The following is a 26,820-nucleotide window of genomic DNA, read 5'->3' as shown; positions in this document are numbered from 1 at the left end:
CAAAAAATCACCGGGGTAGGTCCAAAAATGAAACACATGTAAAGTTAATTTCGGTGAGAATTTAGTATGTCTCCGATTGGAGTGGAAAAGTTAAAGGGGCCACAAGAAAGACGATCAAATTTTATTCACAAAAACTCAACTTTTCTTTTTTTTTCAACTACCTACTACTATCTATGTATAAATGTTTTGTTAAAAAAGTATTTACAGCGTCCCTTTTTTGGAAAAAGGAAATAAAATTTACAAAAGATGGGTGTGGCAAAAAAGGGTAAAAATCATAATGGTACCTAAGTTTAAAAACGAGGGAGGGTTGAATGGAGAGGTATCTTTAAGCGAAACCGGAATCTTTTCGGGGGAAACCAACCCCTAATATTTTCCTTTGTTATTAACACGCAGCAAAACAATAACCTTTTTCTCGGTGCTGTTTCCACTCCAATCAGAAGACAAATCTAGAATCTGGAATTACGAAAAAATGAGAAATTCGAATCAGTGAGACATTGTAGCAGGACCAAATGAAATTATTCCCTGAATTGGTCGATTAGAACAGCCAGATAGCGCGGAAAGCTTTCTAATGAGAAGAGAAACATCCTCGATTTCAACGAAAAATTCCTAAATGCATTCCTTTGCAGGCAAGGTTGACGAGCGGACACTTTTAGAAATAAGAACGGAGAATATAACTTATGATGCAATTTAGCTTGAGACGGCTTGAATCTAAAACCGATTTTTGTAAACACACAAGTCAAAGGAATATCTAGACCATACTATCTTGATTAGTTGTGAAGTTCTGCATCAAATGCTAGCAATGAATGAACTAAGACGCAGTTCACACCAACTTCTGAGAGTTTAAATTTCCCTTAGGTCAATTTCCAGATGAAAAGCCTTGCAATTGAATGTGTTAAATTAGCCTCGCCATACAGCCTAAGATAAAAAGTAACAGTGGCCAAAGAAAAATGAAGAAACTAACCTTTCCAGGCTTCGTTCTCTCATTTCTACGAACATCAAGAATGTGTTATGACGTTTGCTTTACCAAAGGTGACCGCGTAAACCGAAACAAGGATATTGTACGAACTTTCAACATCGGTCAGAATCTGCAACGTGTTGTAACCTTTATTGGGAAAAAGGATATGCACCAGGTTGCTAGACTGTAAGAAATAAAGGAATATAGAATAGAAGACAAAAACAACTTCATTGCGAGGCAATATACGAAAAGCTATTCAGAGAATTGATATTTTTCTGAGTTTGGAAATTGTGTGCAAAGTTTGGTGGCAGTTCCAATTATGCCAAAAAATTAACAGATCTTTGCGGATAAGACGATTAAGTACAAATCAATCTTTATCTATCAAGGAAAACAAGAAATAAATTTCGATGGGGAAATCGCTATTTTACAGATACACTTTGAGTCTAAGATCAAACGACCACTTAAAGTGTTATCACTATCAACAGAAACCTTCAATATTGCTCCTCTAATCTTAAATGATCCAGGGAAAGCGGCAAAACCCTTTCACAGAAATACCTGACCAATCGGAGAACCCAGAACTTACATCAACAGCAGGTATACTAGCCAGTTTTGGGGGTATATCTTCAGGACCCAGGATAACATTCGTCACTCCATTCTTCTCTAGATCTAAAACCACCCTAACTTGACCATTTCTTTCGAAAATAACAGGAATTGCAACCATGACAACATTTTGATCTAGAATACCAAAAGTTCATGTTAAAGTTGCTATATTGTGGGGTGGGGGGCATAAAATCAAACATCATTTGATAGTTCGAGCACTCCTGTAAGATCTAAACAAGCGGCGTAGTTATCCTTTTCAAACTATGGCCTAAATAAACTATAAATAAAGAACCACTGCATTTGAACATATTAAATACATAACCACCTGAAAACGTATATATGAAATTGATTAATTTGAGTTTGGAGTAATAAGAAACCAGAGAATTCCAAATGTGGAACCTCTATGGTTCGAATTTTCCTTAACAATTCCTTGAATTTACAAATCCTAATAAACTATGCATTTTATGTGTCTGTTCGATGATTTGAAAGGTTTGATTTGAGAGGTTTGATTTGAGATATTTTGCATGGAGATTCTTTTTATGGTCATGAGCAAAACGTGATGTTAGAAAATAAAATATTTAGTGGTTCTTCTTAGGAGCACGGAATGAATCTACACGCAAAATATCTCAAACTATCTGACGACCCTCTTTAAAGGGACATAAAAGTAGTAAAATGTAAACATTGCGCGAACCACGTGTCATTAAAGAGAACAATTAAAATCATGTGTCCAAAGTTGGAAAACAATCGAAACATCAAAATCAGCCATGTCTGTTTTTATTTTTTATTTTGACATGCGACATTTGTTTCGATTTTGTATCCCGCTGCATACGGTTTGTTTACAAATTTCATCAGTACTTTTATGTCCCTTTAACATAAAGTATTAAAAAGAATACACTCACGTTTGTCAATGACATTGATTTCTGATGGATCGAAATAGAAAGTGTGCGTTCCACCGTATTCTTTGGGTGAGATGCAACGAGTGGACATAAGACATGCTCCCAGTTGCATTCTGGTCGATGTGATCAAATTGGAATAAATCTTCCGAACTGTCTCTGAAAGTCTACATCATAAAGAAATGGAATACGTGTCAGTTTTCAAAAAGAGGCTGTTTGTTGACATGACAACGTTTAATTTAAGTCTGAATACACTAATCGCGTTGTTAGAGAAAACGTTGCGTTCAAGTTTACTAGGGCCCAATGATGTGAACTAGCTAGGAAGGGCTCCCGTCTAATTGCTCGCATACAAACAAACATATATGAGCCAAGGCTCAGAATTGGGCACTTTGAACAATATCTCTTTTGTTCAAAACAATAAACATTTAAGATATTCTCAAACTCCGTCAAAATTATTGGCTCTTAAACATACTCTTTCTCATGATGAACGTGTTAAGTTTCCTAACCTCTATCCGCCCGGACCGCCCCAACCTGCAATTCAAGAGTGACTCTTACTTTTCATAATGTGAGTTTAATGTGGAGCCGATGATGTTTAAGAGGTGTTCAGGAGGACTTGATTTCGTTCGGATCGTCTTTTTCAGCGTGTCCAAGGTCGGCTTGACGTCTGCGCCGTGCACCAGTAATAATTGCACAATCTCAATGCTTCCCACGCTACAGGCCTGTGAGAGAAATGTGAATTTTTTGACGGGTTTAATCGCCATTGTTTTAGGGAGGGTAAAGAAGGAGTAACAGTTTCAATAATTTTTCTTTCCTCATTTAAAATTTTATATTAAAGATTGGAAAGGTGTTTTTCGAAAGCGACAGTAGGAGATTCAAATAGAGCGAAGCTGTGAATCAAACGAATTTACATTTTATTTAGTTTTCATTTTATTTAGACACGATATATCTCTTAAGTTTCTGTTATATTTCCAACTCAGCATAAAATATTTAAAGTGTCAAAGTGTGCCATGTCATATTGGATTAAAACAAAAATTTGAAAATTCATAAAACAATTTTTATTTTCCTCGAAGCTTTACGGTGTTCGTACAATCATCAGGTTCATAAAAATGATATATTGAATCTATTAGTTCTTTGATTGAAGGTGCAAATACAATAAATTACAAAACCTCGTGAAGTACTTAGGATATTGGAAATAATTGGAATAGAATGATCAGATAGGTGAGGTGGTACCAAACTCCTGTTTCACTTAACAATGAGACGATCTCGAGGGTGAAGTTTTGGATGCTTCCTTGGAAACAATTTTTACACAAAATGTCGTCATACGGGAGACAGATCGTACCTTAAGGGAATAAATTTTTTCGCGGCAACTAATTTTCGCGAGACGGCTTCCCTCGCGAAATAATTTAATTTTCGCGGGACTTATTTTTGCGACTAACTTCGACTGTAAATTTTCGCGAGGAAATTTTTTCAGATTTTCAGATTTTCACTTTTGATTAAAAGATCCATTGTCAATACAGTAGATTCTCCATAACTCGAACGGCTACGAGGAATGAAAATTTATTCGAATTATAGAGACATTTGAGTAATGGAGACTCATTTAAGAGAGTTTCTAGCTGAAAGAATTTTTAGCGTAAAAAGCTTAATTTTCGCGAGGATTAAATTTCGCGAATTTAGCGTTAGATAATTAGTAATAATTAGATATTCGAGGTTCAACTTACAACATCGAGAGCAGATTTCCCATCCCTGGTTTGCATATTCAAGTGAGCACCTTGCTGTAAAAGCATGCTCACAATCTTCTTCTGTTGCTGCATAAAGGTAAAGTAAAATAAAAATAGGACTTCACGACCCCGTTGTTCAAAAGTCGATTAGATTAAATCCCGATTAGCCCTTATCGCGATTAGATTTTGATTAGTTCATTCCGGCGATTATCTTCAATTGTTCGAACGTCAGATTAACAAATCGTGGACATTTTGCACGCCTATACTAGACGTCACCCGCGTTAATTCTACACAATTAATGAAAGATCCCGGTTTTTGGTGAGGTGATCGCTAACATTTTGCCTGAGTTTTCAGAAATCTTAATCTTGACGTCACTTTTCGATTGTATCCAAAACATTCGAAAAGCTTTTTTGTTCGAATTTCTCACACTTGAATGCAGCGACTACACTTTTGTGAAGTTGAAAGAAGTTTCTAAATCCTCGCTAATCCTGGGTCATACCAAAATTAAAATTTGACCTTTTTAATTGGGATTTAATCCAGATTTAGGTCTACTTTCTTTTTTCGAACAACCCACTGTCCTGTGATAATCGGCGTTAGTCGAGATTTAATCAAAAGTTTATCTAATCGGTCGCATATCCACATTTGAACAACCGAACCCAGGGTGAGAGAAGGGTAGTACAGGTAAATAAAAGGACAAAGATTCTAATACAAGCTACTGATAGAATTTTACATTGATCACGAAGAAGCTAAACAAATATCAATTAATGGTCAGAAGCCAATGATTTTTACTTGAAGCATGCTTTCATTTGTTGAGAAAAAGCATCACACAAAATGAATATCTAACACTAATGATCGCAACTTTGAGAGTTTTTGTGTGTAAATAAAGAAGTTACTAATTCTATGTAAATTACAATTTCTTTTGGAAATTTCACAACGCATCTATCAAATTTTTCGAAGGCACCGAAAGTAATCGGGTCGGACATGATGTCCGACTAGAATCGATTTGGGTCGGACATTTCAGCAATTGGGTCGGACAATGTCCGATGCCCTGGTGACTTTCCAATTAATAGCCACAGTAAAATCTCGTTAATTTGATATCCAAAGGGCAAAAAAGTTTTCTAGAAGATTTCATATCCAAAAGAAGCCAAGTCATTTTAATTCAAACAATTCGATTGAGGTTCAAATATCTCAAATGAAAACCATTTCAAGCAAACTTACCAGCTCTACAGCCATGTGTAATGGAGTTTTAGTATTAATAGAAGGAATGTTCGGATTGGCTCCTTTCTCCAGGATGGTTCGCACCATTGCAGGGTTACATTCCATAACAGCTTTCATGAGGAGTGTATCTTGACCGTCCACATACTCATTGATGAGTTCTGCTTTGATGAAACTTTGGATGAGACATTGTTCTTCTCCTTTCAAGATATACTCGTTGATCACAGCTGAAAAGAAAGCAAAAACAAAGAATGTATCTCCCGGCTACCAACGAGGGTCTAATTAGAGCTGACAATTCTGGCCTGGCGTTAGCGATAGAGCCTTTCATTTTACTAAAACCACATGTGGCTGTCCACTTAAAGGAGATTACTGTTAAGGTTAACTGATTAAGTCTTTGTTTCCCTTTGAAGTGCTCACTTTAAAAATTAGCTTTTGAATATACACAGATTTCTGATAAAAGGCTAGACGGCGCAAAGCACGCCATCTAGCCCTTCCGGTAGACAGAGAACAATCAAAATCACGTGTCTAAAACAAACTTGTAAAACAGTTGAAACAATCAAAATCAGCCATATTCGTTTTGATTTTTGATTTTGACAAGTGACATTTGTTTTGATTTTGTATCCCGTTGCATACGGTTTGTTTACGAATTTCGTCAGTACTTTTATATCCCTAAAAATGTGTCCAAAACAAACTTGAAAAACAATTGAAACGATCAAAATTATTTGATTTTTTATTTTGCCATGTGGACATTTGTTTTGATTTTGTATCCCGCTGCATACGGTTTGTTTACAAATTTCGTCAGTACTTTTATGTCCCTTTAAGGAAATTTTCTCCTCCTTTTTACCTCGAAAGAGGATTGTGAGTATTGAAACAAGAATAATGTTTTCTATTTAAAAGCTTTCATACCGTAACTTTTTGACATAATCAAGTGTTAAAAAAGAAGTGAGTTAATTGAAAATGGAAAAAAACTTATAGTGACATCTTCGAACAAAACCATTGACTCAGGATAGGGGACATTTTTAATATCAAACATTTCTGGAATCGAGGGAGGCAACCAACATTTTTGCTAAACATTGTAAGAACAGATTTTTTTTCGGAAATGGCGGATCTAGATGTTGACCTTCTTTAGAAAATAATGGAACATCCTTTGTCATTTCCGAAGAGATTCACATCTTGAGCTGACTATAAGAAAGGTTTTGGTTTTTGTGTCAGCATAATATGGCATAAAATCAATTTAAGGGTTTTCGTAAAGGAGTCCTTCAAAGCATGTTATACATGCAAATTTGTTAGAAACAACATTTTTCTTGAAATATCTCTACCAGTTTACACCTATTTATGATTTCCATATATTTTCATTCCTTATCGCCACTTTAGATTGGATTCAATCGGTTTTGTTTTTGGAGAAGTCAATTTGGATTTATTTGCGATTTATTTTAACAGGTCAATGCAATAAATATTCAAACACTAGAAGAGAAGCTTTATACATAAAGTAAGTGTTAGTATAGATGAATTGGGAGCCATTGCAACACTAAAATAAAACCAGATATCACTCCTTTATCCATCCAGAGAGTGAGAAATTTTTGGTGAAACAAATCACAACAACGTACTGTGTGGCCGTATTATTTTTGGTGGAAATTTTTATCGTAGGGCTACTAGTACTAATTTCAGATTTGGAACAAATCAAAGGATGTTTCAATCATTTTGAAAAATTGGACTTCAAAGACATTCCGGTGTGTACCTCAACATTTGATTACGAATCTGCTGGCTACCGATCGAAAATCGAATGTGCTTTGTATTGTAAAAGAAGCGATTTTGAGTTCATTGTTTACAATGGGGAGAGTAACAAGTGTTTTTGTTCACAAACAAGATGTACGCTCAATGTTGGATCTAACAATCTGGAGTTGTTCCAACGAATGAAGGTGATTAACCCATACTAATACTAAGCTCGTTTCAGGCGGTGCAACCTCCTCTTTTTAAATTTTGAGAACATTTCTTTTATCGGAGGTGCTCAATGGTTTCATAAAGGTAAACCACTTCCACAAAAAATAATAACAAATTACACGCTCTATTCATTGATCATGAATACTTTCTGCGACTTGGTACTGTTTGGGGGCTATTGATGAGCGTTTTTTTTTTGTTTTTTTTTTCGTTTTTATCTACACAAATTCATATTTTGAAAAATTCTAAAAATTTACTTACTTATTCGAGAAAGATCGAGAAAGTTTCAGTAGCTCGACGTTAGAAGAATGAAAAGTGTTTGTAAGAATTTCAAATAATTATATGTACGCAATGTCCCTCTGAAGAATTTGCTCAACCTTACCTCAATATCGTTTCTATAATCATACTTCAAATAATTCCATAGGAAGAAGAACCTGTCCAAATATTTAATCCTCCACCTCCTCCAACGACGACCACAACAACGACCACCACTACCACAGCGGCACCAAGCGGCTCATCACCGGCAAATCCAGCCACGTCATGCAAACAAATTAAGACCACCAACCCCTCATCAACGGACGGTCTTTATTGGATCAGAATCTCTTCACAAGCTGTTCAAGTATGGTGTGATATGACCACGGATGGAGGTTAGTTGTATGGATTCACTCACGAAAGTTTTTATTGTAATTTCTGAAAATACACGCTATCATCGTATGAAGAATCTTTCTTTGTAACTTTTTGTCTTTTCCGAAAAAGGGTAAATTTTCATTTTGGTCTAGTCAATGCCTGAATGAGACTTTCCAGTTTACAAAAGCTTGAATTCTCTCATTTTGCAGGTGGTTGGTTAAAGATTGGTCGGATTTACTTAACATCCTCAAACATTGCAGGCTACACTTTATCATCAGTCCTTTCCAATGACTTCAACAAACTCCACACGGCACAAACACAGAACTATCTACTAAGTGGAAGCACATACGCAACACTAAGAACGTCAATCAGTTTCAATGAGTTTAGAGTCTTTTGTTTTAAACCAATCCATGGGCGGACCAATCATTTCAAATTTAGCAGTTTAACGTCATCGGGTAGCACATGGTTCAATTACGCGATGGGGACGGGGAACACCCCATCAAGCTCATGCAGCGCACTGTCCTATTTCTCTAACGACAACTCAAAGACAAGAATTGAAGCATGTTCCAAAGTGAAGCCAGGGGGGAGACCTACCGATAGAAGATTGTATGCAATGATAACATTTGTTAATGGTATTAGTCATTTCTCAGTGGAAGAGAACAGACCTGAATGTGACGATTATAAATCGAAAAATCCTTATAATAAGTATGGTACTTGGTTGTTTTACGTGCGTTGAGAACTCAAATCAATCGATATACTTTACTGGGCAGGGCTCGTCGAGAGTCGGAGTTTGTTGGAGAGTTGTCGACAGAGTCGTGCAACAATTCTTGCGATGAATAATGAGGGAGGGGGTGAAAAAAATTAAGGAGTGCAAGTGGGAACTAAGTTTAAACTATAGTTGAAGTTGAGGACAATTCAATTTTAATTTTGAATAATGGCTTAGGGCACCTCTTTTGTTGAAGCCATGTTTTTATTCCGCATTGCTTTTTAAACAGGGCTCGAATAAACGGTCGGAAATCGGACATTGTCCGACCCAAATAGCTTCATCTCCGACCCAAAAATCATAATTTTCAAGCTAAAGCAACCCTGATCAGACATTTTGTCCGACCCACTTGAAATCGTTATTTCAAGCCTTGTTAAATTAAACTTCACCCAAATTTCGTTAAAAGCCCCCCCCCTGTAATTTGACCAATATTGAACTGTATTGAACTGAAAAATTTATCAAAATCTCAAGTTTAATCTCATTTTATCCTGGGTCTCTTCCATTTGATTTTTGTCTATTCTGGTTTCTTTTAAGTGCATTTTTCAGTATTTTCAGTGAAAACCAGGTTTTCTGCATAATTTATGATAATTTATTCTGTATTTTCTAGTTTATATCAAATTTTGTTTGATAGCCAACTTGGTTCATCATATTTACATTTTCCAAGCTATTTTTCATAATTTTAGTATTTATGGCTAACTTGGTTTAGATTTTCTATAAATATGGCAGCTTGTCCACTTTTATTTTGAGTTCAGTTGACATGTAGCAATCAGAGAGTCAACACCTCAGGACTTAGTCATTTTCTCACATAACATAAATCTCAAATAATGTAAACATAAGTCAACCAATCATAGTCTTCAAATCATTTTGACATTTTGGATTCTCATTTTCACAGTTCTTTTACTCTGGCAAGCTGGTAAGCATTATTTATTATTTACTATGCAATATGTTTCCTCTTGTTACTTTAATGTGTATGATACCCTAGTCTCATAGACTCTAGACTTTGGATGATATAGACTTAGTCTTAGAATTTATTCATTTTTGTTTTTTCATATAAACTAATTTTGGATCTTTGTATCTATTTAGTTTTTAGTTTGAATCCTTGTGATTACAAATATACGTCAGTACGAGAATCCTCAGTGGTGAACTCCATGCAACACCCCTCCCCCCATTTTTTAAAAAATATCCCAGATTATCAAATTTACGAAAGTTTTCGAAGCACTTATACATTAAGGAAAAAGTTTGAAACAGAGTAAAATAGGGACAAATTTGATAATATTGCGACCTTTATGACAAAAATGAAATAAACTTACGCAGATCGATGGGTAGTGCGTTTGCAGCAGGTAATGACAAGTGGTTAGTGTAAGGTGTTGCTTCGAAAAACTGAAATCAGAAATTTCATTAATAATATATGCTACAAAGTTATATTTTTGTTGTTTAAATATAAAGTGTCTATGTAAAATCAGTGTAAAATCACATTTTGTAAATTTCCAAAAATTGAATTTGAATAAAAGCCAAAAGTGTGATGTGTCGAGGAGAAAAACGTAGGGAATGGAGAAAGCATTTGAAGGAAGTGACAAAAAGTTGTCCCACATAAATGTATAAAAAGAATGCCTTAATTTATCCCGATGAAGACGTACCCCGACTAAAAGACATACCCCTACTGAAAAGTATCCCGACCACGACGTATCCCGACTTACATCTTCGTCACCGGAACATTCTTCAAGGTCGTCATCAAATTCACCGTCAAGTTCACTGTCTTCACCACCAACGTCTTCCAAAATAATGTCTTCTTCTGTACCCTCTGATAACGACTGTGAAGGGAGAAGTAAATGCATAAAATGTTACAGGAAATATTCCATTAAATGCTTTAAGGAGACATTCGACGCGTTCACTGGCAAGCCTTTTTCAGACTCCTGTAGCATCAGTTTTGCTCTCAAATTGTATACCAATCAACGCAAAATCTTACATAGATTCCAAAAATGCAATAAAGAAGCAATAATGCAATACACATTTCTGTTTCAAAAGTTAGGGCCCTTTGAAGTACTGCCGGTATTTTTCCAATCGTGTTAAGCTACACCACTGATGACGACTCAAAAAAATACAGTCGTAATATCCGACTGACACTGACTGACAAGGGATCCAGAATTGACAAATCAGGTTATCAAATGATTTTATAGAAGAGTTGAGCTGCTAATCAAAGTGATAACATAAAAAGGGTTAGAAAATCTTTCATTCTTTTAAGCCTTACCGCGTCGTTTTGGGAAACATTAGAAGATGTCGCGTTTGCTGTTCTTCCAATTTGATTGGGCTGGATTGCATCCAAAATATTTCCAATGACGTCACCACCTGTAGCTAGTTGTTCACGAGCTGGCACTCGAGGTGCCGGTTGGGTTGGTTTACTGGCACTGGGACGTCGTTGCTCGACTGGTTTAGGAGGTATAATGACTGCGTTATCTGAAGAGTTTTGAGTTCTGATTGGTCCAGAGGCTTTGGATAAAGACGATGAACTAGGAAGCCTTGTGAATTCGAACATCATCCCTCCTTCGTCGTTACTGGAGCTACCATGTTGCTTTTTCGCCTGATACTCTTGTAAAGAAAGTTTTTTATTTTTACTTTTTTTCTGGGTGCTTGCTGAAGGGATTTTATCTGTTGTTTTTTTATTATTCTGAGTAGAAGTTTTGGATGTGTTTTCCGTTGGAGCAACCGTATTGGTAGAAGGCAGGCTGTTTGATCGATGAACCGGTTGCTTAGTGGAAGTTGTAGCATTTTCAGTGGATGGTTTTTGTGTTGAAGACGTGCTTTTGCTACCAAGTTGCATACCCGAAAGTACATTCAGAATGTTATTAGCACTTGTTTTAGGTGCGGGAGCTGACGTTTGAGAAAGAGGAGTAGGAGTCGGTTGGGATATACTTTGTTTAGCTGAATCAACAGAAAGTTGTTTGTTCAGAGGTGGTTTGGATGTTAAGTTGCCACCAGCAACTCTTTTATCTCGTACAACTTGTTGTAAATTTTTTATCTTTTCATTTATTTTGCTTGCGTTTTGTTTACGGCTGATACCCAAGGGCGAAGCTAAAGGTGAATTATTAGAGTTGCTATCTGACTGTTGCTCTTCGTATTGAATATTTCCTGGTACTTTCTTCAAACTTTTCTTCTTAGTCTGACTTGAGGTCGGAGATCCTTCAATTGGCTCTGTTTGTTCTTGAAGTTGTGAGAAAAGCGGTTTGTATGAAGAAGAACCATTGTCTTTTTCGGAAGGTTTTGTTTTCGAGGGTTTTTCTGTTGTTTTTGAGGCCTCCGGGTTCTTTTTCGACGCTTCTGACTTCCTTTTCGAGGCTTCTGAAGCATTTTCGTTGTCAGGTCGTAACAAATTATCCAAGATTTCACTGGGTTTTTTCTTTTTCATTTTCGAAGGGCCAGGTTCGTCGATTTCCATGGGTTGAGAACTCTCATCTTTACTGCCTGCAAAAAGAAATTTAGATTAGTTGACAACTAAATAAAGTCACAACACAACAGAGCAACGTGGAAAAACGATCCTCGTTTGTGACATGTTATATTTGCCGCAAGGTGGAGGATTAATGAGAGGTTTTACCTTTTGTGAAAAATTGCTCGAAAATCAAATGACCGATTGGGAATGTGCGAGCCATGAGTACAAAACAAGATCAAAAAGATTTTACTGTAGTTTTACTCTTATCACCTGCTGACTTCTGATTAAAAAACTACTCAACAATTTCTAAAAAGTAGTACAACTCGAAAGTAGAACCTGAAATCATCACGAACTTTTCTGTTTTCTTTTTTAACCAAAATCAAATGCTCATATCTAGAACCTGTTTGTTTAAAACACATGTTTTTGTAACATGTTTTTCTTTGTGTGTTTGTGTATTTTTGAAAAAGAAGATAGATTGAAGTAAATGAAGGTAAATTCAGTTTCAAATTTCCCTCTAAAAAGCGTTGATAAGAATCTGTCATTCCAAATATGTTTACATCGTGCCGATTGTTACAATACTTTTCTTTGAAACAAAGTTCAAAATTCTAAAACTTTCATCTTTGATAAGCTAGATACCTAGGATCCGATACCTAGGATCCGATACCTATTTTACTTTTAGTTTTTAATTCTGAAAATTGATTCTCACCTTTTCTCACTAGTCAAGAATCCTTAACAAGCAATGCGCATTATGTGAAATCAGAAACTCACATCATTGACATCATTGACAGACCATGAACGTCAAAAAATAGAATAAGTCAGTACTGTATATCAATTAGAAATCGCCTCAAATGAGGTTGTGAAACTTTGACATAAAAATTGATTTTTTAAGACAGCGGGGTGCACTTTCTCGATCGCTTAAATACATGAAAAGGTACGATGGCTCTGAGGGAGAATTTCCTCTCCATTTCAAATTCTCTTTTCCTTTCAAAACAAACAATAGGTTCTATTGTTTAACAAAAGGAGAAGTGAATTTCAAAAGGAGAATTTTTTTCTCCTTTTCATCAAAAGGTGAATTTTTTTCTCCTTTTGAATTTAACACAAAAGGTGAATTGTTTTCACTTCACCTTTTGACAAAATGGAAATGGGAATTCTAAGGGAATGCACACGTGTGTGGACAATCATTCGTGTTGAATATGAACAGTACTAGCTAATAGACAGGCCATGACATGATAACCTTTATTAGATTTCCCAGAAACAAAACGGACCGCATTTAGAGTGAGGAGGGAAAAATGAAGTAAAGCCGAATGATAGAAGTGAATCTCCTATGTAGAATTTGAAGGAAATTGTTTTCTACATAAGTTGCGCGGCCCGCATGGTTTAACGTACAAACACCAGATTAAAGATGGTCCGAAGACAACGGGAAATACTAAGCTTTTCCTCATCAACTCACGATTAAGGTTAAGGTTAAAATTCAAGGTTAAAATGCATGACGACTAGTCTAAAAATCCAAATCCAGGCGATAAAAGAATTATCTCATTTTGACAAAAGGTGAAAAAAATTCTCCTTCTGAGAAAAGGTGAAAACAATTGTCCTTTTGACAAAAGGTGAAAATAATTCTCCTTTTGACAAAAGGTGAAAATAATTCTCCATTTGACAAAAGGTGAAAATAATTCTCCTTTTGACAAAAGATGAAAATAATTGTCCTTTTGAGTTTTGACAAAAGGTGAAAAAAATTCTCCTTTTGACAAAAGGTGAAGTGAAAAAAATTTTCCTTTTGACAAAAGGTGAAAATAATTCTCCTTTTGAAATTCACTTCTCCTTTTGTTAAACAATAGAACCTATTGTTTGTTTTGAAAGGAAAAGAGAATTTGAAATGGAGAGGAAATTCTCCCTCAGAGCCATCGTAAAAAGGTTTAGAATTCGACTGTCGCATGTTTTGACCTATATCGTAAGGGTCGATTGTTCACCCCAAATTTACTCAAATTTGACTAAATTTTCTCTGCACTTTAAGGGTCAAATTTCGAGTCCATTCGAAAACTGCTGTTTAAGATCGAGGTCTTGTCCCGGGTTTATTAGCTGTCTTAATCGATTTGTATGCGAATGTTTTATGATTTTCAACATACAAAAACTTTCAATCTTTTTATAATTTATAACTTTCATGATTTTGAAAAACGAGGAACTGAAAAAGGACTTTTATCGCCAGCATAAATCCCGTCCTAATAACACAGGAAGGTTCAGTCACACAACAAAATAAATATTTTATAATTGGGAGGTTTTTTTGTTATTTTTTATTCAAAATCATGTTTTTTGTTAGGGCTCTTTGGGAATTAATCCCAGAGCTCTTCGGTACATTCAAAGTGGTGACCGTTCTCATAAATTGTTTGCTTTTGTTCGTTTGCGGGCTGCTTGTTGACGCGTTTGTATGGCTTGTTAACTGCAATGTTGGTTGAGGATGACTCTTTGCACTCCTCCAAAGAAACAGGAACTATAGTCTTCGTAGATTTCAGTCCTCCCTGAACGAAGACGGATGTCAAAACCATTTTGTTGTTTTTGCTACGCCAATCTTGTGAGGTTTTTCCGGCATACGAGAAACGAACATCTTTTTGTAATGAGCCATGTTTTTGACTTCTTACCGCGACTTTACGGTTTTTACGGACTTTGTTGTTGATCGTTGGTTTTTGTTCGGGTTTCAAGTAACGCAGGCGATCGTCCAGTTTTTGTTACCTCTTTTCCTGAGATTTTAATTCCATAAATGTGATTTCCTTCAAAATCGCCATGCTTTCTATTTTAATAACAGCAATTCGGGCAACCTTAATGTTTGAGGTTATGGCAGGGAGATGCTTGGTCGAGCTTTCCAAAATAGAGTTTATATTCATGGTCATGATCTTTCCTGCTGACAAATTTGCTTCTTCTTCAAAATTTTGAGTCACCGTTGATACATCAGGTCGACCGCATGTGAAAGAATTAATTTTTGAAAAATTGTTTCCTCTCAAGGTCGTTACTCTTTCAGCAGGTGCATTCGCAACTTGTACGACTTTGTGAACTTTTGGGAATATAGCAGGTTGAATTTTCATGGATACTTTCAATTCCATAACACTAATGCAGTCTTTTAGAACGATAACTCGTTCGGCTGGTAATGTACGTGCATGTACGTATGCTTTTAATTTTGGTACTGTTTCCTCGTTCAAAACCAACACGCTTGTTACTTTTTTGTTGTGTTGTCTTTGTTTGCAGACAAAAACATGCAAGACTTATTTTCAATCGCGTTATTTTCTTTAACTGTATTTGATATGACGAGACAAATGTTAAACTTTTACTTGTCTTTGAAGACTAATTAACAGAGCTGCATATTCAGCGAGAAGGAGTTTTGATTAGTTCGTAGGCTGGCGTGAGTGAGGTAATAGGGAGATTTCGGGGCTCTCGTTCCTCTGACGTCATTGGTTAAATTTGGCAAAATTCCGGATATGATTATTTTCATGCGAATTAAATTTAATCATTAAAATTAGAATTAAATTAGAACTGTGCGATGCATGGGTATTCTTACAAAAATCAGCGTGTTAAAATCAAAATTTCATGCACCTTAAATCTTTTGGCAAAATATTACTTAGTATGTCAAAAGGGGGGATTGTTTCTATGTAACACAAGCTTACCCTCTTCATCGGGTTCAGAATCGATGACCATTTTCTTCTTTTTGTGTTTCTTCTTGAGTTGAGAAAGCGTATCAGAATCTGATGACTCAGTTTCATTCCGATTGGATAAGGGTCCAGGAGAAGAAGTACTCGATGTCGGTGAAATGACGTCCGTCTTCGAACGCTCCAATACTTCCAAATACTGACGCTTCTGTTTTCTAGTCAACCCTTTACAAAATTAGAATAGTATGTTAATTATTTAGGTTTCTTTTAAAAGCATCGGCCAACCAGCAAAATAATTACAAATGTGTGAAAAATAAGTGACGGTGAAATTTTCTAAGAAAGTGTAAAATGTCCCTAATTTTGGATTGTCCAGATAGTCTGTTCATAAACAAAATGAATAAATACGCATCTATGCTTCAGATTTTTGAAATAATTTGAGGCCTTTGAAAAACAGTTGATTCAATATCACTATTTAACAGACTTTCAAGTGCTTAGAAAAAAGATCAACTTGCTAGCAACATTTTTGCTAAGTTAAACATACCTTCAAGGTTAGGATCCAATTTATTCTTTTTAGTCCCACTTTCCTCATTACCATCTTCAGATTCATTGCCACTCGAAGATGAAGTTGAAGACTTTCTATCTGATGTCGGTTCTGGTTTAATCTGGATCGGTGGTGGAAATGATTTTTTCTAGAAGGAAAAAAGTTAGCATGGATTCAAATTTATGGATTTCAGATTACAAAAGGCGTAAGTTGTTATTGTATTGATTAAACTTCTTTCTTGGAGGCCCATGCTTGATACACACTATAATTGCCAATTATAAAACAGCAATCAATGGAAGAACAATAAAAAGAAAAAAATTCTACTAAAAATTACCAAGATTTCGAATTAGCCCCGCCTTTAATTTTGCCAAGTACTAAAGACACTAGTCTCGCATGACCAATAATATTCGAACTAAGCCCAAAAAGTCTTGTAAAATTAAAAAAATTACAACTCGTATTATGCTGAAAATATGAAAAATATATACCTTATTTTTGAGTAATCTCTTCTTCTCTTTTTTATCTTCTTTGAATTTTTCAAGAAGATCCAAACACAAACTCAAGTTTTCTTTGGGTTCCCAAGTATCATATTCTGGTGAAAACCCTTTCCATCTTATCAAATATCTATATCTGCCAGTTGCCTAAAAATGAATCACGAGAAAGGCTAAAAATAGTGATGTTTACAAAGGCTATTTCATTATTAACAGTCAAAGCTACAGAAGATTTCAGATGACGCAAAAAGTAAATTATGAACATTTTGGACAAAGTATATATAAACTAATATTGTGCTTACTTCATCAATTTTAGAATCGATAATTTTGTCGACTTCATAAAATTCTTCCTCAGTTGAATCAGTGACCTCTTTACTCATCGTTTTTTAGTTTTGGTTTTCGTTGACTAGCACTAAACTACCTGAAAGAAACAGGAGGGGTCGGTACTAAAATCTCAAACATCATGACATTTAGTGACGTGGTGGTACTGCAAAAAAGCACAAAAATAGTTTTAGTACCATGTGTACTAAAATACCAAAAAGGGTGGTCCCTTAAAGAAATAGTTGAAAAATCTTAGTATTTTGTTCTAAAATCAGCCAAAATGGAGCATTTTTTTAACAATTTTGGAAAAAATTTGGAAAAAATTTGATTTTTTTTTTCAGGAATTTTCGAAAAAATCTTCAGAAATCTTTCAGAATTTTTCCGATTTTTTAAATATTTTTTAAAAATATTTTTATGTACAGTTTAGCACAGTTTAGTAATAAAATTATATTATTTTGCAGATTGATGCGCTAAATTCGACTAGGTTTGTAACAATGACCCCATTTTGGTAAATTTAAACCCGTAAAAAGGCAAAAAATGGGTGGTATCTATGTTAAATTGCTCAAGATAATTTTAGTACATGGGTACTAAAATACCACTTCTCTAAAATGGGGTGGTGGTATGCAAGAAATTCTTGAAAATCCTTTTAGTACTCATGTATGTCCGACATTTTAGTACTGACCCCCCCCCCCTGAAAGAAAGATAATTTATATTTTATAAATATCCAATACAAAGATCTCATATTTAAAATAAAAAAACCAGCTGCGCTGGAAAGTCAGCCCAAAAGGCTTAGAAGATGAAGTACAAATAAAAGATCAAGTTTTGATAAAATCTGGCCAGCTTTGAAGAGCGCATCCATTTGCTTGAAATGTTCAGAACGAAAAATGATTGGCGCAAAGTGGAATCCGTCTTAATCAGTTGGTAGAGCAAATTTATCTCGCCTTAGAAAATTAAAATGAAATCATTTCATCATTCTTTGGCATTTCTGACATCTCTGGTATGCCCAGAGGATACTAGCATGCGAGTTGAAAGGTATGTGCCTCCCAAACTTCGACCCTTAGCGGAACTAAAAAGAAGTAAAAAGAAAAATTTGACCAAATTTCCAGATTATTCTAGGGGTAAAAATTTGAAATTATTTGTACCCTTTATGTGACTAACATTTAAGTTTCTGATTTTACCTACCCCTACAGGTTCCAAAAATGCATCCTTAAGGGCAGTACATACCCTGCCTCTAGGTACCCCCAGACTCACATGTTGGTGTTAATGTTGTTGTTGGTTATGCTCCTTTCATGTACAATTGAAACCCAGATAGAATGGTCTACACTACTTACTGTAGACACCCTCATTATTCGAAGAGAATAAAAAAATGCTTCAAATATTCTCTTTTTCTTCTTATTAAATACTTCCCTTTTCAGTACCGGGTGCGCCAGAAAAAAGTATACAAGTTTGTCGAGATATTGTAGGCTTTAGGATGAGAATTCTTATTTGATTCTTTTTTCATTGTATAGGGGAAAATCTAACTTAAATTTTGGTATATAAAACTTTAAAATAGGTTCAGTTAATCAAAAGTTATGCTAAAAAAATTGAAAATTTCGACTTACCCAAAAATTCAAAATTCATTAGAAACAAGGAACAAAATTTTCTCTCTGTTTATTATCACTTAAACAGTTAAATAGCCATAAATGAATAAAATTGTCAATTGGTAACTGTAAAATGGTTGATTTAAGGTCGCTGTAGCTCAGACTTTGCTAAGAAAGTAAAAATTTCCATAAAAATTCGAAAATTCTTGCTAAATAGCTAAAAACTAAAAAAACATCCAATTTTCAAGTGAAACTTTCAAAATGCCACCATATCGATACTTCGACGCCCTGATTTTAGTTTTGAGGCTTAATTTGAATTATTTTAATATCCAATGAGTCGAGGAAAGCTTAAAGACCAACATTTTACCAAAAAAAATGCTTAGAAAATGACATTTTATCGAAATACCTTTGATAATAGTGCGGTAATTGTACATTCAAATTTTGTTCACTGTTTTTAATGAATTTTGAATTTTTGGGTAAGTCAAGATTTTCAGTTTTTTTATCATAACCCTTGATTGACTGAACCGATTTTGAAGTTTTATATACCAAAAAGTAAGTTAGGTTTTCCCCTATACAATGAAAAAAGAATCCAATAAAAATTCTCATCATAAAGCCTACAATATCTCGACAAACTTGTATACTTTTTTCTGGCGCACCCGGTATAAGTGCTTTTTCTCATCACATCTTATCTTACTATAGGAAAAAGTTATTTTCCCGTGCTAAGTAATCCCGATAAATTGTTTCCCGAAAATAATCCGAAAATGGAATTAAAACTTTTATCCAAATCATTGTCAGATAAAAAAAATCATCGAACTGATTTGAAGAGCCAGCAGGGCTGACTAATTTTAAAAACTATCAGTTCTATAACTTTTTAAAGAATCAAACCTTTTTCATTAGAAAGGGAAGGATAAAATTAAAGTTCAATGGTCATTAATCAAATGTGGTCCATTCTGGTCCACTAGATTAAAAGACATGCAAGGTTCATTGATAAGAAAATCTATTTTTGAAACTGTCAAAAATGGACCTATTAAATTTTGATTAGAGGCATAACGTCCAGCAAAACACAGAAGTGTTTTGTCCCAATAGTTCATCAATAGATAAAAAATAACAATATTTCCTATGAAATCTCAACACAGCAAATTTGCGACCTTTACATATGCATGCAAAAAATCTAAGATGGTGGATTAAAAGAAAAAGCTCTATACAGACAAGTCATGCGGCATGTTTCCAACTTTTAGAAAAATCAAGAACCAGAATTAAAGTAACACGCCAAAACTACTCACATGGCAAATATAATATGAGATTCTAAAATGGTAGAGTAGAGCTGTGAGCATAGTTCTTGCATTGTTACATTTGTTTTGAAATTTTGCTGCTTTGGTTGATCAGGCATTTGATGGCTATGATGGCCATCGAAAAATTGTTCTGTTTGCATTGCAGCGGTTGTTAAAAATACATGCGGCCGGCCAGCTGAGGAAAGATTTCCAGGTTTTTGATTTCTATTTCTATTTCTATTTTTATTATTTGATTAGCAAAATCTTTATACAAAGTTATTCTCGCCAATGTAACAAAAAATATGATTAATAAAATGAAAAATATTAAGAATGTAGCCTAAATTTATGATATATAAAATATAGAAATAATAAAATAATGAGTAATAAATAGTAAAAATCAATTTATTATGTACATATAAAGATCTAGATAAAAATATTAGCCACTAATCTAAAAACATTACCTCCGTGGCTCAGTATATTGGAAAGGGTGCAATCTGGCATTGATAGTTAGTCGAAGGAAAGTAAACTCGAGAAGTTGAGAAAAGCTGAAGTGAGTTGTGAATTTGTTAGAGCTTGACAAAGGTTTATATTCGCAATTGTGGGTAAAAATAAATAAGATAATGTTTAAAATTTTGAATATTTTAATAGGATTAAAAATCGCTAATTGATATTTTATCCATTCTTCTTAAAAACATCCAGGTCTTTTATGTTTGTCAATTTTGTAGGTAATTTGTTCCAGAGCCCCACCGTATTTGGTGTAAAAGAGTTTGCGTATATCTTTATCCTGCTTTGGATAGGGTTAAACTTTGTATTAGCACATGTTTGCTTTATTGGTATCATTTCTCTATTTACTTGTTTTGTTGAATGATATAATTCGTGTAGCATTTTTACCCGAGCTCTGCATCTACGTTCGTCTAGAGTTTCAAGGTCAGCTTTTCTTCTTAACATTGTTGGGCTTACAGTCTGTTGCCACGAGCTGTAGATCCAGCGCAAACTCTTTCTCTGAACCATTTCAATTTTAGCTTTTAAAGTTTCATTTCCAGCTGGGTCCCAAACAGTTGATGCATACTCTAATGTTGGTCTTACGAAGATTTTAAAGCATTTAAGCCGCATTTCTGGGTTACTCTTGACAAGATTTCGCTGTAGGAAGAACCTGGTATTGTTTGCTTTTGCACAGATATTTGATACATGTGTATTCCACAACAGATCTTTTTGCAATGTCACACCTAGGTATTTCGCTTTATCAACTTTCTCAATCTCTTGTCCATGGATTTGATAATCAGCGTTGATGATCTTACGTTTGTTTGTTATACTCAACAGCTTGCACTTTTCTGGATGAAATTCCATTGACCATTTCTGCTCCCAAACAACGAGTTTATTTAAATCATTTTGCAGTTGTTCTGCGTCTTTGGATGACATTATCTTCCGGTATAGGTAAGAATTGTCAGGGAATAAAGCAAGTTTTGAATTCGTTTCTAATGGCATATCATTGATATAGGCGAGAAACAGGAGAGGGCCGAGAACGGTACCTTGGGGGACACCTGAAATGACTGCTGAATGTTTAGATGAAGTTCCTGGAACAACGACACATTGAGTTCTATCATGGAGAAAGTCTGATATCCAGTTTAGAATGTCACCGTTTATACCGTAATGTTTCAATTTCAGTATGAGTTTCCTGTGCCCAACCTTGTCAAAGGCCTTGCTAAAATCAAGTAAGATGGAATCGATTTGTTCTTTGTCATTAATTGCTTTAGCAATGTCATGAACTGTTTGGATCAGTTGGGTTTCACAAGATCTATGTTTTCTGAATCCATGCTGGCTATTGGAGAGTATCTTTGTTCGGTCAAAATGAGACATTACATGACTATGTATGATGTGTTCCATGATTTTACAAGTTGTAGAAGTCAAACTAACGGGTCGATAGTTCTCAGGCTTTGAACGATTTTTGTTTCCACCTTTGTATAGCGGGGTGATATTAGCTTGTTTCCAATCATTGGGAACTTTTCCTTGGTGTAATGATGCTGTAAACAATAAGACGAGAAAGTCTGAAATCTCGTCAGCACATTCTTTTAAGATCCTTGTTGATATTCCATCTGGTCCGCTCGCTTTATTTGGATCAAGGTCTTTTAAGAGTTTGGTGATGCCATTTTTGGTAAAGGTAATTTTTCCAATTGGAGGGCCTTGTGGATCGTTAATTTCGGGTGATATTCCATCATCGACAGAGAAAACACTAGAAAACTGTTTATTCAGTGTCTCTGCAATGCTAAGATCTTCTGTTTGAATTTGCCCGTTATTGTCTAGCAGCGGACTGACTCCAACAATGTTTGTCTTTTTTGCTTTTATAAAGGAGAAGAATCTTTTAGTGTTCTTTTATCGCTGGTACTTTGTCTCGGATGTAATTGTTTGTAGGCGTTGTCGCATGTCTTTCTAGCTTCCTTTGCTGCAAGAATGTATTTATCATAGTCCTTATCAAGTTTTGTACGTTTGTATACTCGGTAACGTCTTTTTTTCTTTCGGGTAGCACGTTTACAATCTCTATTGAACCAAGGTTGGGTGTATCTTGAAGATGACATTTTTGTTGGAACATGTGCATCTTGAGCTGTCTGAAGAATGTCTTTGAATTGAAACCATAAAGTGTTTATTGATGTTGCGGTTGATTCAAATTCAATAAGTCTGTTTATCTTATTCTGTATTTGGTCTTTTAAAGCTGTTAAGTTTGCCCTCTTCCAAATATATATTTGAAAATCGTGTCAGAAAGCCAATTTCTTCTTCTGATCAGGGAGCTTGTATCTGCTGTGTTCTTGTGAAGTATAGCTAAAATAACGCTGTTCTCCCCCGTAGTTTCAATCTAATTAATCAGTGTTATTTGTTTTGTTTAAATAGCTAGAGAAAAAACCTATACGTTATAGCATTCAATTCATCAGCATAAAATATGATGCGGGTGTGTTACACAAACAGAACAATTTTTCGATGGCCATCTATGCAGTGCTGCCTGATACAAGTTACTACCCGATTTCCCTAACCGCCTATCGCCTGTTGGGATTAACAAATAGCGAGTGTGTAATTTGCCGCGCGGGTGACATCAAACGCTCCCTTGTTTTGCCACTAATTCGGTCTTCTTCCTTCCAGACATTCGCGCTGTTCCACTAGGGTTTTTTTTTCATAATGCGATTTAAAAGACTACTCAGTGTGAAAGAGAAATCGTGTATTTTTTGATGCGCAGTTCATTAACACAAATCAAATGACTTTGGAGCTTCGGTGAAATAGTGGCCGAATTGCCGTCCCATGTTTTGTTAGATAGTCCCAACTTATAGAGCAGTTGACGGTATATGAAGGGTGGGGTTTTACAGTCACTTGTTGTGCATTTGCACTTGGGAGAGGCCAGGGGTGCCAAAAAAGAAGGGCTGTTTGAAATGTGGCAATCTCATTGGTGGAAATATGATAAACAGCTGCAAAGGAGCGCCGGGAAGCCCGGAAGCAATCGGTAGAAGAGACCACTTTCATTTTTGTTGCAGTGCAGATTTTGATTGATGCAAACTTGTCTCAGGGATTACTTGTCAATGTGTTGTGTCAACTTGTCAGCATTGTATTGTTGTAAAGGGAAAGATAAAAGAGGTAAGACTAGCCTAGTTTCTAATCCTGATATATAGGAGTTTAAGCTTAGTATGGTTAGTAACAATTTGTTAAAAACAAACTTTTTTGATTGAATCCCCCAGAATCCCACACCTAAATAGACCTTTTTTCAAGAATTTTACTCACGGCAGACATCCTCATCCTACTTTTTGACCCGCATTTTCAAAATTCGATTAGACGGGGGTTCTGTTATTATCAGTTAGGTAGGGTCAGGGTTGCTAGTAACGGCTTGTCACTGTGCCGGGTGCATACTCTGAGCCTTGGGCCCTGCAGGGTTGCTAGTAACGGCTCGAATTTCAGTCAGGTTAAAAAAGGGGTACTTTTACCCATATTATAATAACATTACCCCCGTCCTTTTTGTCATTCTAAGTATTTACAAATTTTGAATTCTGCTGTGCGAGTGTGGCTCAACGGATAGCGCGCTGGGTTTCTGATCAGAGATTCTTTCATTTGGTGGGTTCGAATCCCGGTCGGGTCGATATTTGGAGACAGTTTGAATTTGAAGTATCAAATTCATAGAAAAGTTAGAAGAATCAGAAAACAAGTCTCAGAAGGTCAGAAAATAGAAAAGGAGATAGAGAGAAGGGAATTGGAAAAACAGAAGAGGGGGGATATGAGGATGTCTGCCATGCGTGAGTAAGATTCTTTTTTCAAAGAGGACGTTCTGTTGAACAGTCAAGGATTATGCCCTAAATAAGAGAATACCCAAGTTAGAGGATTACCTTATTTAGGAGATTTACAGTCTCTTATTTAAGAGAACGTTACCTAAACTAGGAGAATTCTGTACATTTCACAAATTTACTTCAGAGCAGACTATTTGCGCAATATGAAAATAAGATCACGTGAAAGATCACGTTTCCGTGATTCCAATGACCCAAAAACCAAAATAAAATACCTTTTCATTCTTTTTCAAACTTCGAAAAACCATAAATAGCCTCATTTGCATGTGTTGACGTAATTTTTAAAATAATGAAGAAACACCCTCGACCTTCAAAACGCATTTTTTCTCAAACCCCCCTTATTTAGGAGAGACAAGAGCGACTCACTTTCTGTTTGACCCGCGTTTTGACCGCGCTTAAACGCGTTTCTTAAATATGGCCTGATCTATATTATTACTTTTCACAAAATTCTCATGATGTAGATCGGCCTTTAGATTGATAGACCCTAACCATCCTAGGTCCACAAAACAAAAGCAGAACTCAACCAAATTTTGCTAGAAGGGAGAAAAAAACGTGCTGAGTCGATCTATGAAGTTCAAAACTTGCGAAAATGATGGGAAGGCCAAAAATTAACAAAGAAAGAAAAGTCTCCTAGTTAAGAGAAAGAAATCTCCTACTTAAGAGACCTTCTCTTAAATAGAGTATATCTCTTATTTAGGGCATAATCCTCGACTGTTGAATAATTATGTAGTCCAGCCATAAAAACAATGATAGAGCCATGCATAATTACTGTATCATGCATATTGTAATAATTATGCATAGTTTTATCATTGTTTTTCTGCTGGACTACATAATTATTCAACATTCAACAGGGTGGGCCTCTTTGAAAAAAGGTCTATTGCAGTTGTGATTCAGGATTGATGAGCAACCAGTGTGGAAATAATGCAAAGTCCATACCGAATTGTTATTTGTTAAAACTGAGGTCTACGCCAAAAAAAGTTCTGCTTGCGGAAGAGCGAAATTGCAGAGGGGGGGGGGTGTTAAGGTGCTGTAAGCACCATCTAGTGTCTTATTCAACCACGTTTATTATCATCCACAAACCAAGTGTAAATATTTTCGTATTGTATCTCCTGTTGTTGTATTATCTTTTGTTGTTTTTTCTTTTCTCTAGTTAGTATCTCTTGTACATTATCACTCCATATATCCTTTCGAACTCGAAAGCCTCTTAGGGTTGTTTTTCGCTTAGGATTTTTTAAATGTAAATAGATCTGAAAAAAAAGAAATATATATCATATCATTTCATATCATACCCTAAACGGGTCCAGGGATATTTGCTTTCTCACCCCTAAAAGTTGCTCATAAGCTTTATATTCTATTTACGCTCTACGTCCTTATACAGTATAGACCTAAATCTTCATACAAAAATTACGGGAAACGCATGTTTGGACTTTGTACCTTATGCTGCACTCAAGCACTTAAGCCAAAGTCCCGCAAAGACGGGACAAAAATCAGTTTTTTGAAGTTTGCAAAAAAACGCCACATAGAAGATCTTTCAAATTCAGTATGTGAATAGAGCAGTAAAAAATACAACTTTTCTATTTTTCCTTTTTTTTGCAAAAGTTCTAGGAATGAAAATAAAGGGATAATGATGATTGAATACTATCCATTGATGTCCCGCGGCACTATCGTAAAGCTAGAATCGCTTCGCGTACTCTTCGCTTGAGAAAATGATTGACAGATTGAAGTTTTCACCCGCGCAGGAGTTCGCGGAGCGTTCTCGGCTCAATCCTCGGACCGCGCTAAAAATGGTAGACTGAGCTGTGATAGATCATTTCGATGGAAGTTGTTGGAATGTTTACAAGGCTCTTGACAGAAAATAGTTTATTTTATTGTCAATGATGACAGTGCGGTTATTAATTTTGTTAGATCTGACAAATTGATGTTTGTAAGTGCACTTTATAGTTTTGATTCCCATTGAAGAATCATATTCTGGTTTTCATGTTATTAGATGCTGTTTTAGAGCTTTAGGTCTACACTGTTATATGGCGGTCGATGGAGTGGCTTAAACCTGGCGTCATGAAATCAGGCGTTAAAATGGGGGTGCTTCTCTCGTCTTGAAATGCCTACGCCAATATCTTACTTTATATCCGCTCCATACGCCAATATGCCAAAAGTAATTACTGCCTCACTCCAAATATATTTGGCGTACTGTGCACCATTTCCAGCCTGGATGAGCAATGAGGGAACAAACAGGTTCAATTACAACCCCCCCCCCCCCTAGAGCATTAATGAAGAATTGCAGTAAATTAATATACTTACCAAATATGACTGTGGTCTGATGGTTGGTGTGTGATAAAAATTATTAAATCTAATGTAGAATGCAGGTGGAATGGAATATTTCGTTTTCACCAGTTGGATCCAGCCTGATTACACTGCGACGTAATAGATCGAATTGTAATTAGCTAATGCTACACCTGCAATGTTTCATCTTATCTGCTTATTATCGTTTGTTATAAAGAATAAGATTATCTTGCTGAAAACGACTGCTTCTTCTTCGCGCGC

At 35.5% G+C, this 26,820-nt stretch overlaps 2 protein-coding genes across 2 annotated transcripts; one reads left to right on the top strand and one right to left on the bottom strand.

Annotated features, from left to right (window-relative positions):
* Window positions 1-387: 387 nt before the first annotated feature.
* LOC136817358 (nucleolar and coiled-body phosphoprotein 1-like) lies at window positions 388-26,694 on the bottom strand. Its single transcript, XM_067073698.1, has 15 exons — window positions 26,578-26,694; window positions 17,097-17,215; window positions 16,792-16,944; window positions 16,307-16,454; window positions 15,784-15,990; window positions 10,958-12,168; window positions 10,407-10,520; window positions 10,020-10,089; window positions 5,385-5,608; window positions 4,167-4,253; window positions 3,004-3,167; window positions 2,455-2,615; window positions 1,539-1,690; window positions 962-1,139; window positions 388-453 (listed from the first exon to the last, which is right to left on the bottom strand). Exons 2-14 carry the CDS (start codon window positions 17,172-17,174, stop codon window positions 996-998), a joined length of 2,913 nt encoding a protein of 970 aa, XP_066929799.1. The 5' UTR covers window positions 17,175-17,215; window positions 26,578-26,694; the 3' UTR covers window positions 388-453; window positions 962-995.
* Window positions 4,231-8,758, top strand: LOC136817360 (uncharacterized). The gene is made up of 3 exons (XM_067073699.1): window positions 4,231-4,263; window positions 7,744-7,966; window positions 8,156-8,758. The coding sequence occupies exons 1-3, from the start codon at window positions 4,231-4,233 to the stop codon at window positions 8,680-8,682; spliced, it is 783 nt and encodes a 260-aa protein (XP_066929800.1). The 3' UTR covers window positions 8,683-8,758.
* Window positions 26,695-26,820: the final 126 nt, after the last annotated feature.

This window comes from Clytia hemisphaerica, unplaced genomic scaffold (assembly GCF_902728285.1).
Source record: "Clytia hemisphaerica strain Z4C2 unplaced genomic scaffold, Clytia hemisphaerica genome assembly, whole genome shotgun sequence".
NCBI lineage: Eukaryota > Metazoa > Cnidaria > Hydrozoa > Leptothecata > Clytiidae > Clytia > Clytia hemisphaerica.
Note: the sequence above shows the minus strand (reverse complement) of the source record. Positions and strands in the feature narration are given on the sequence as shown.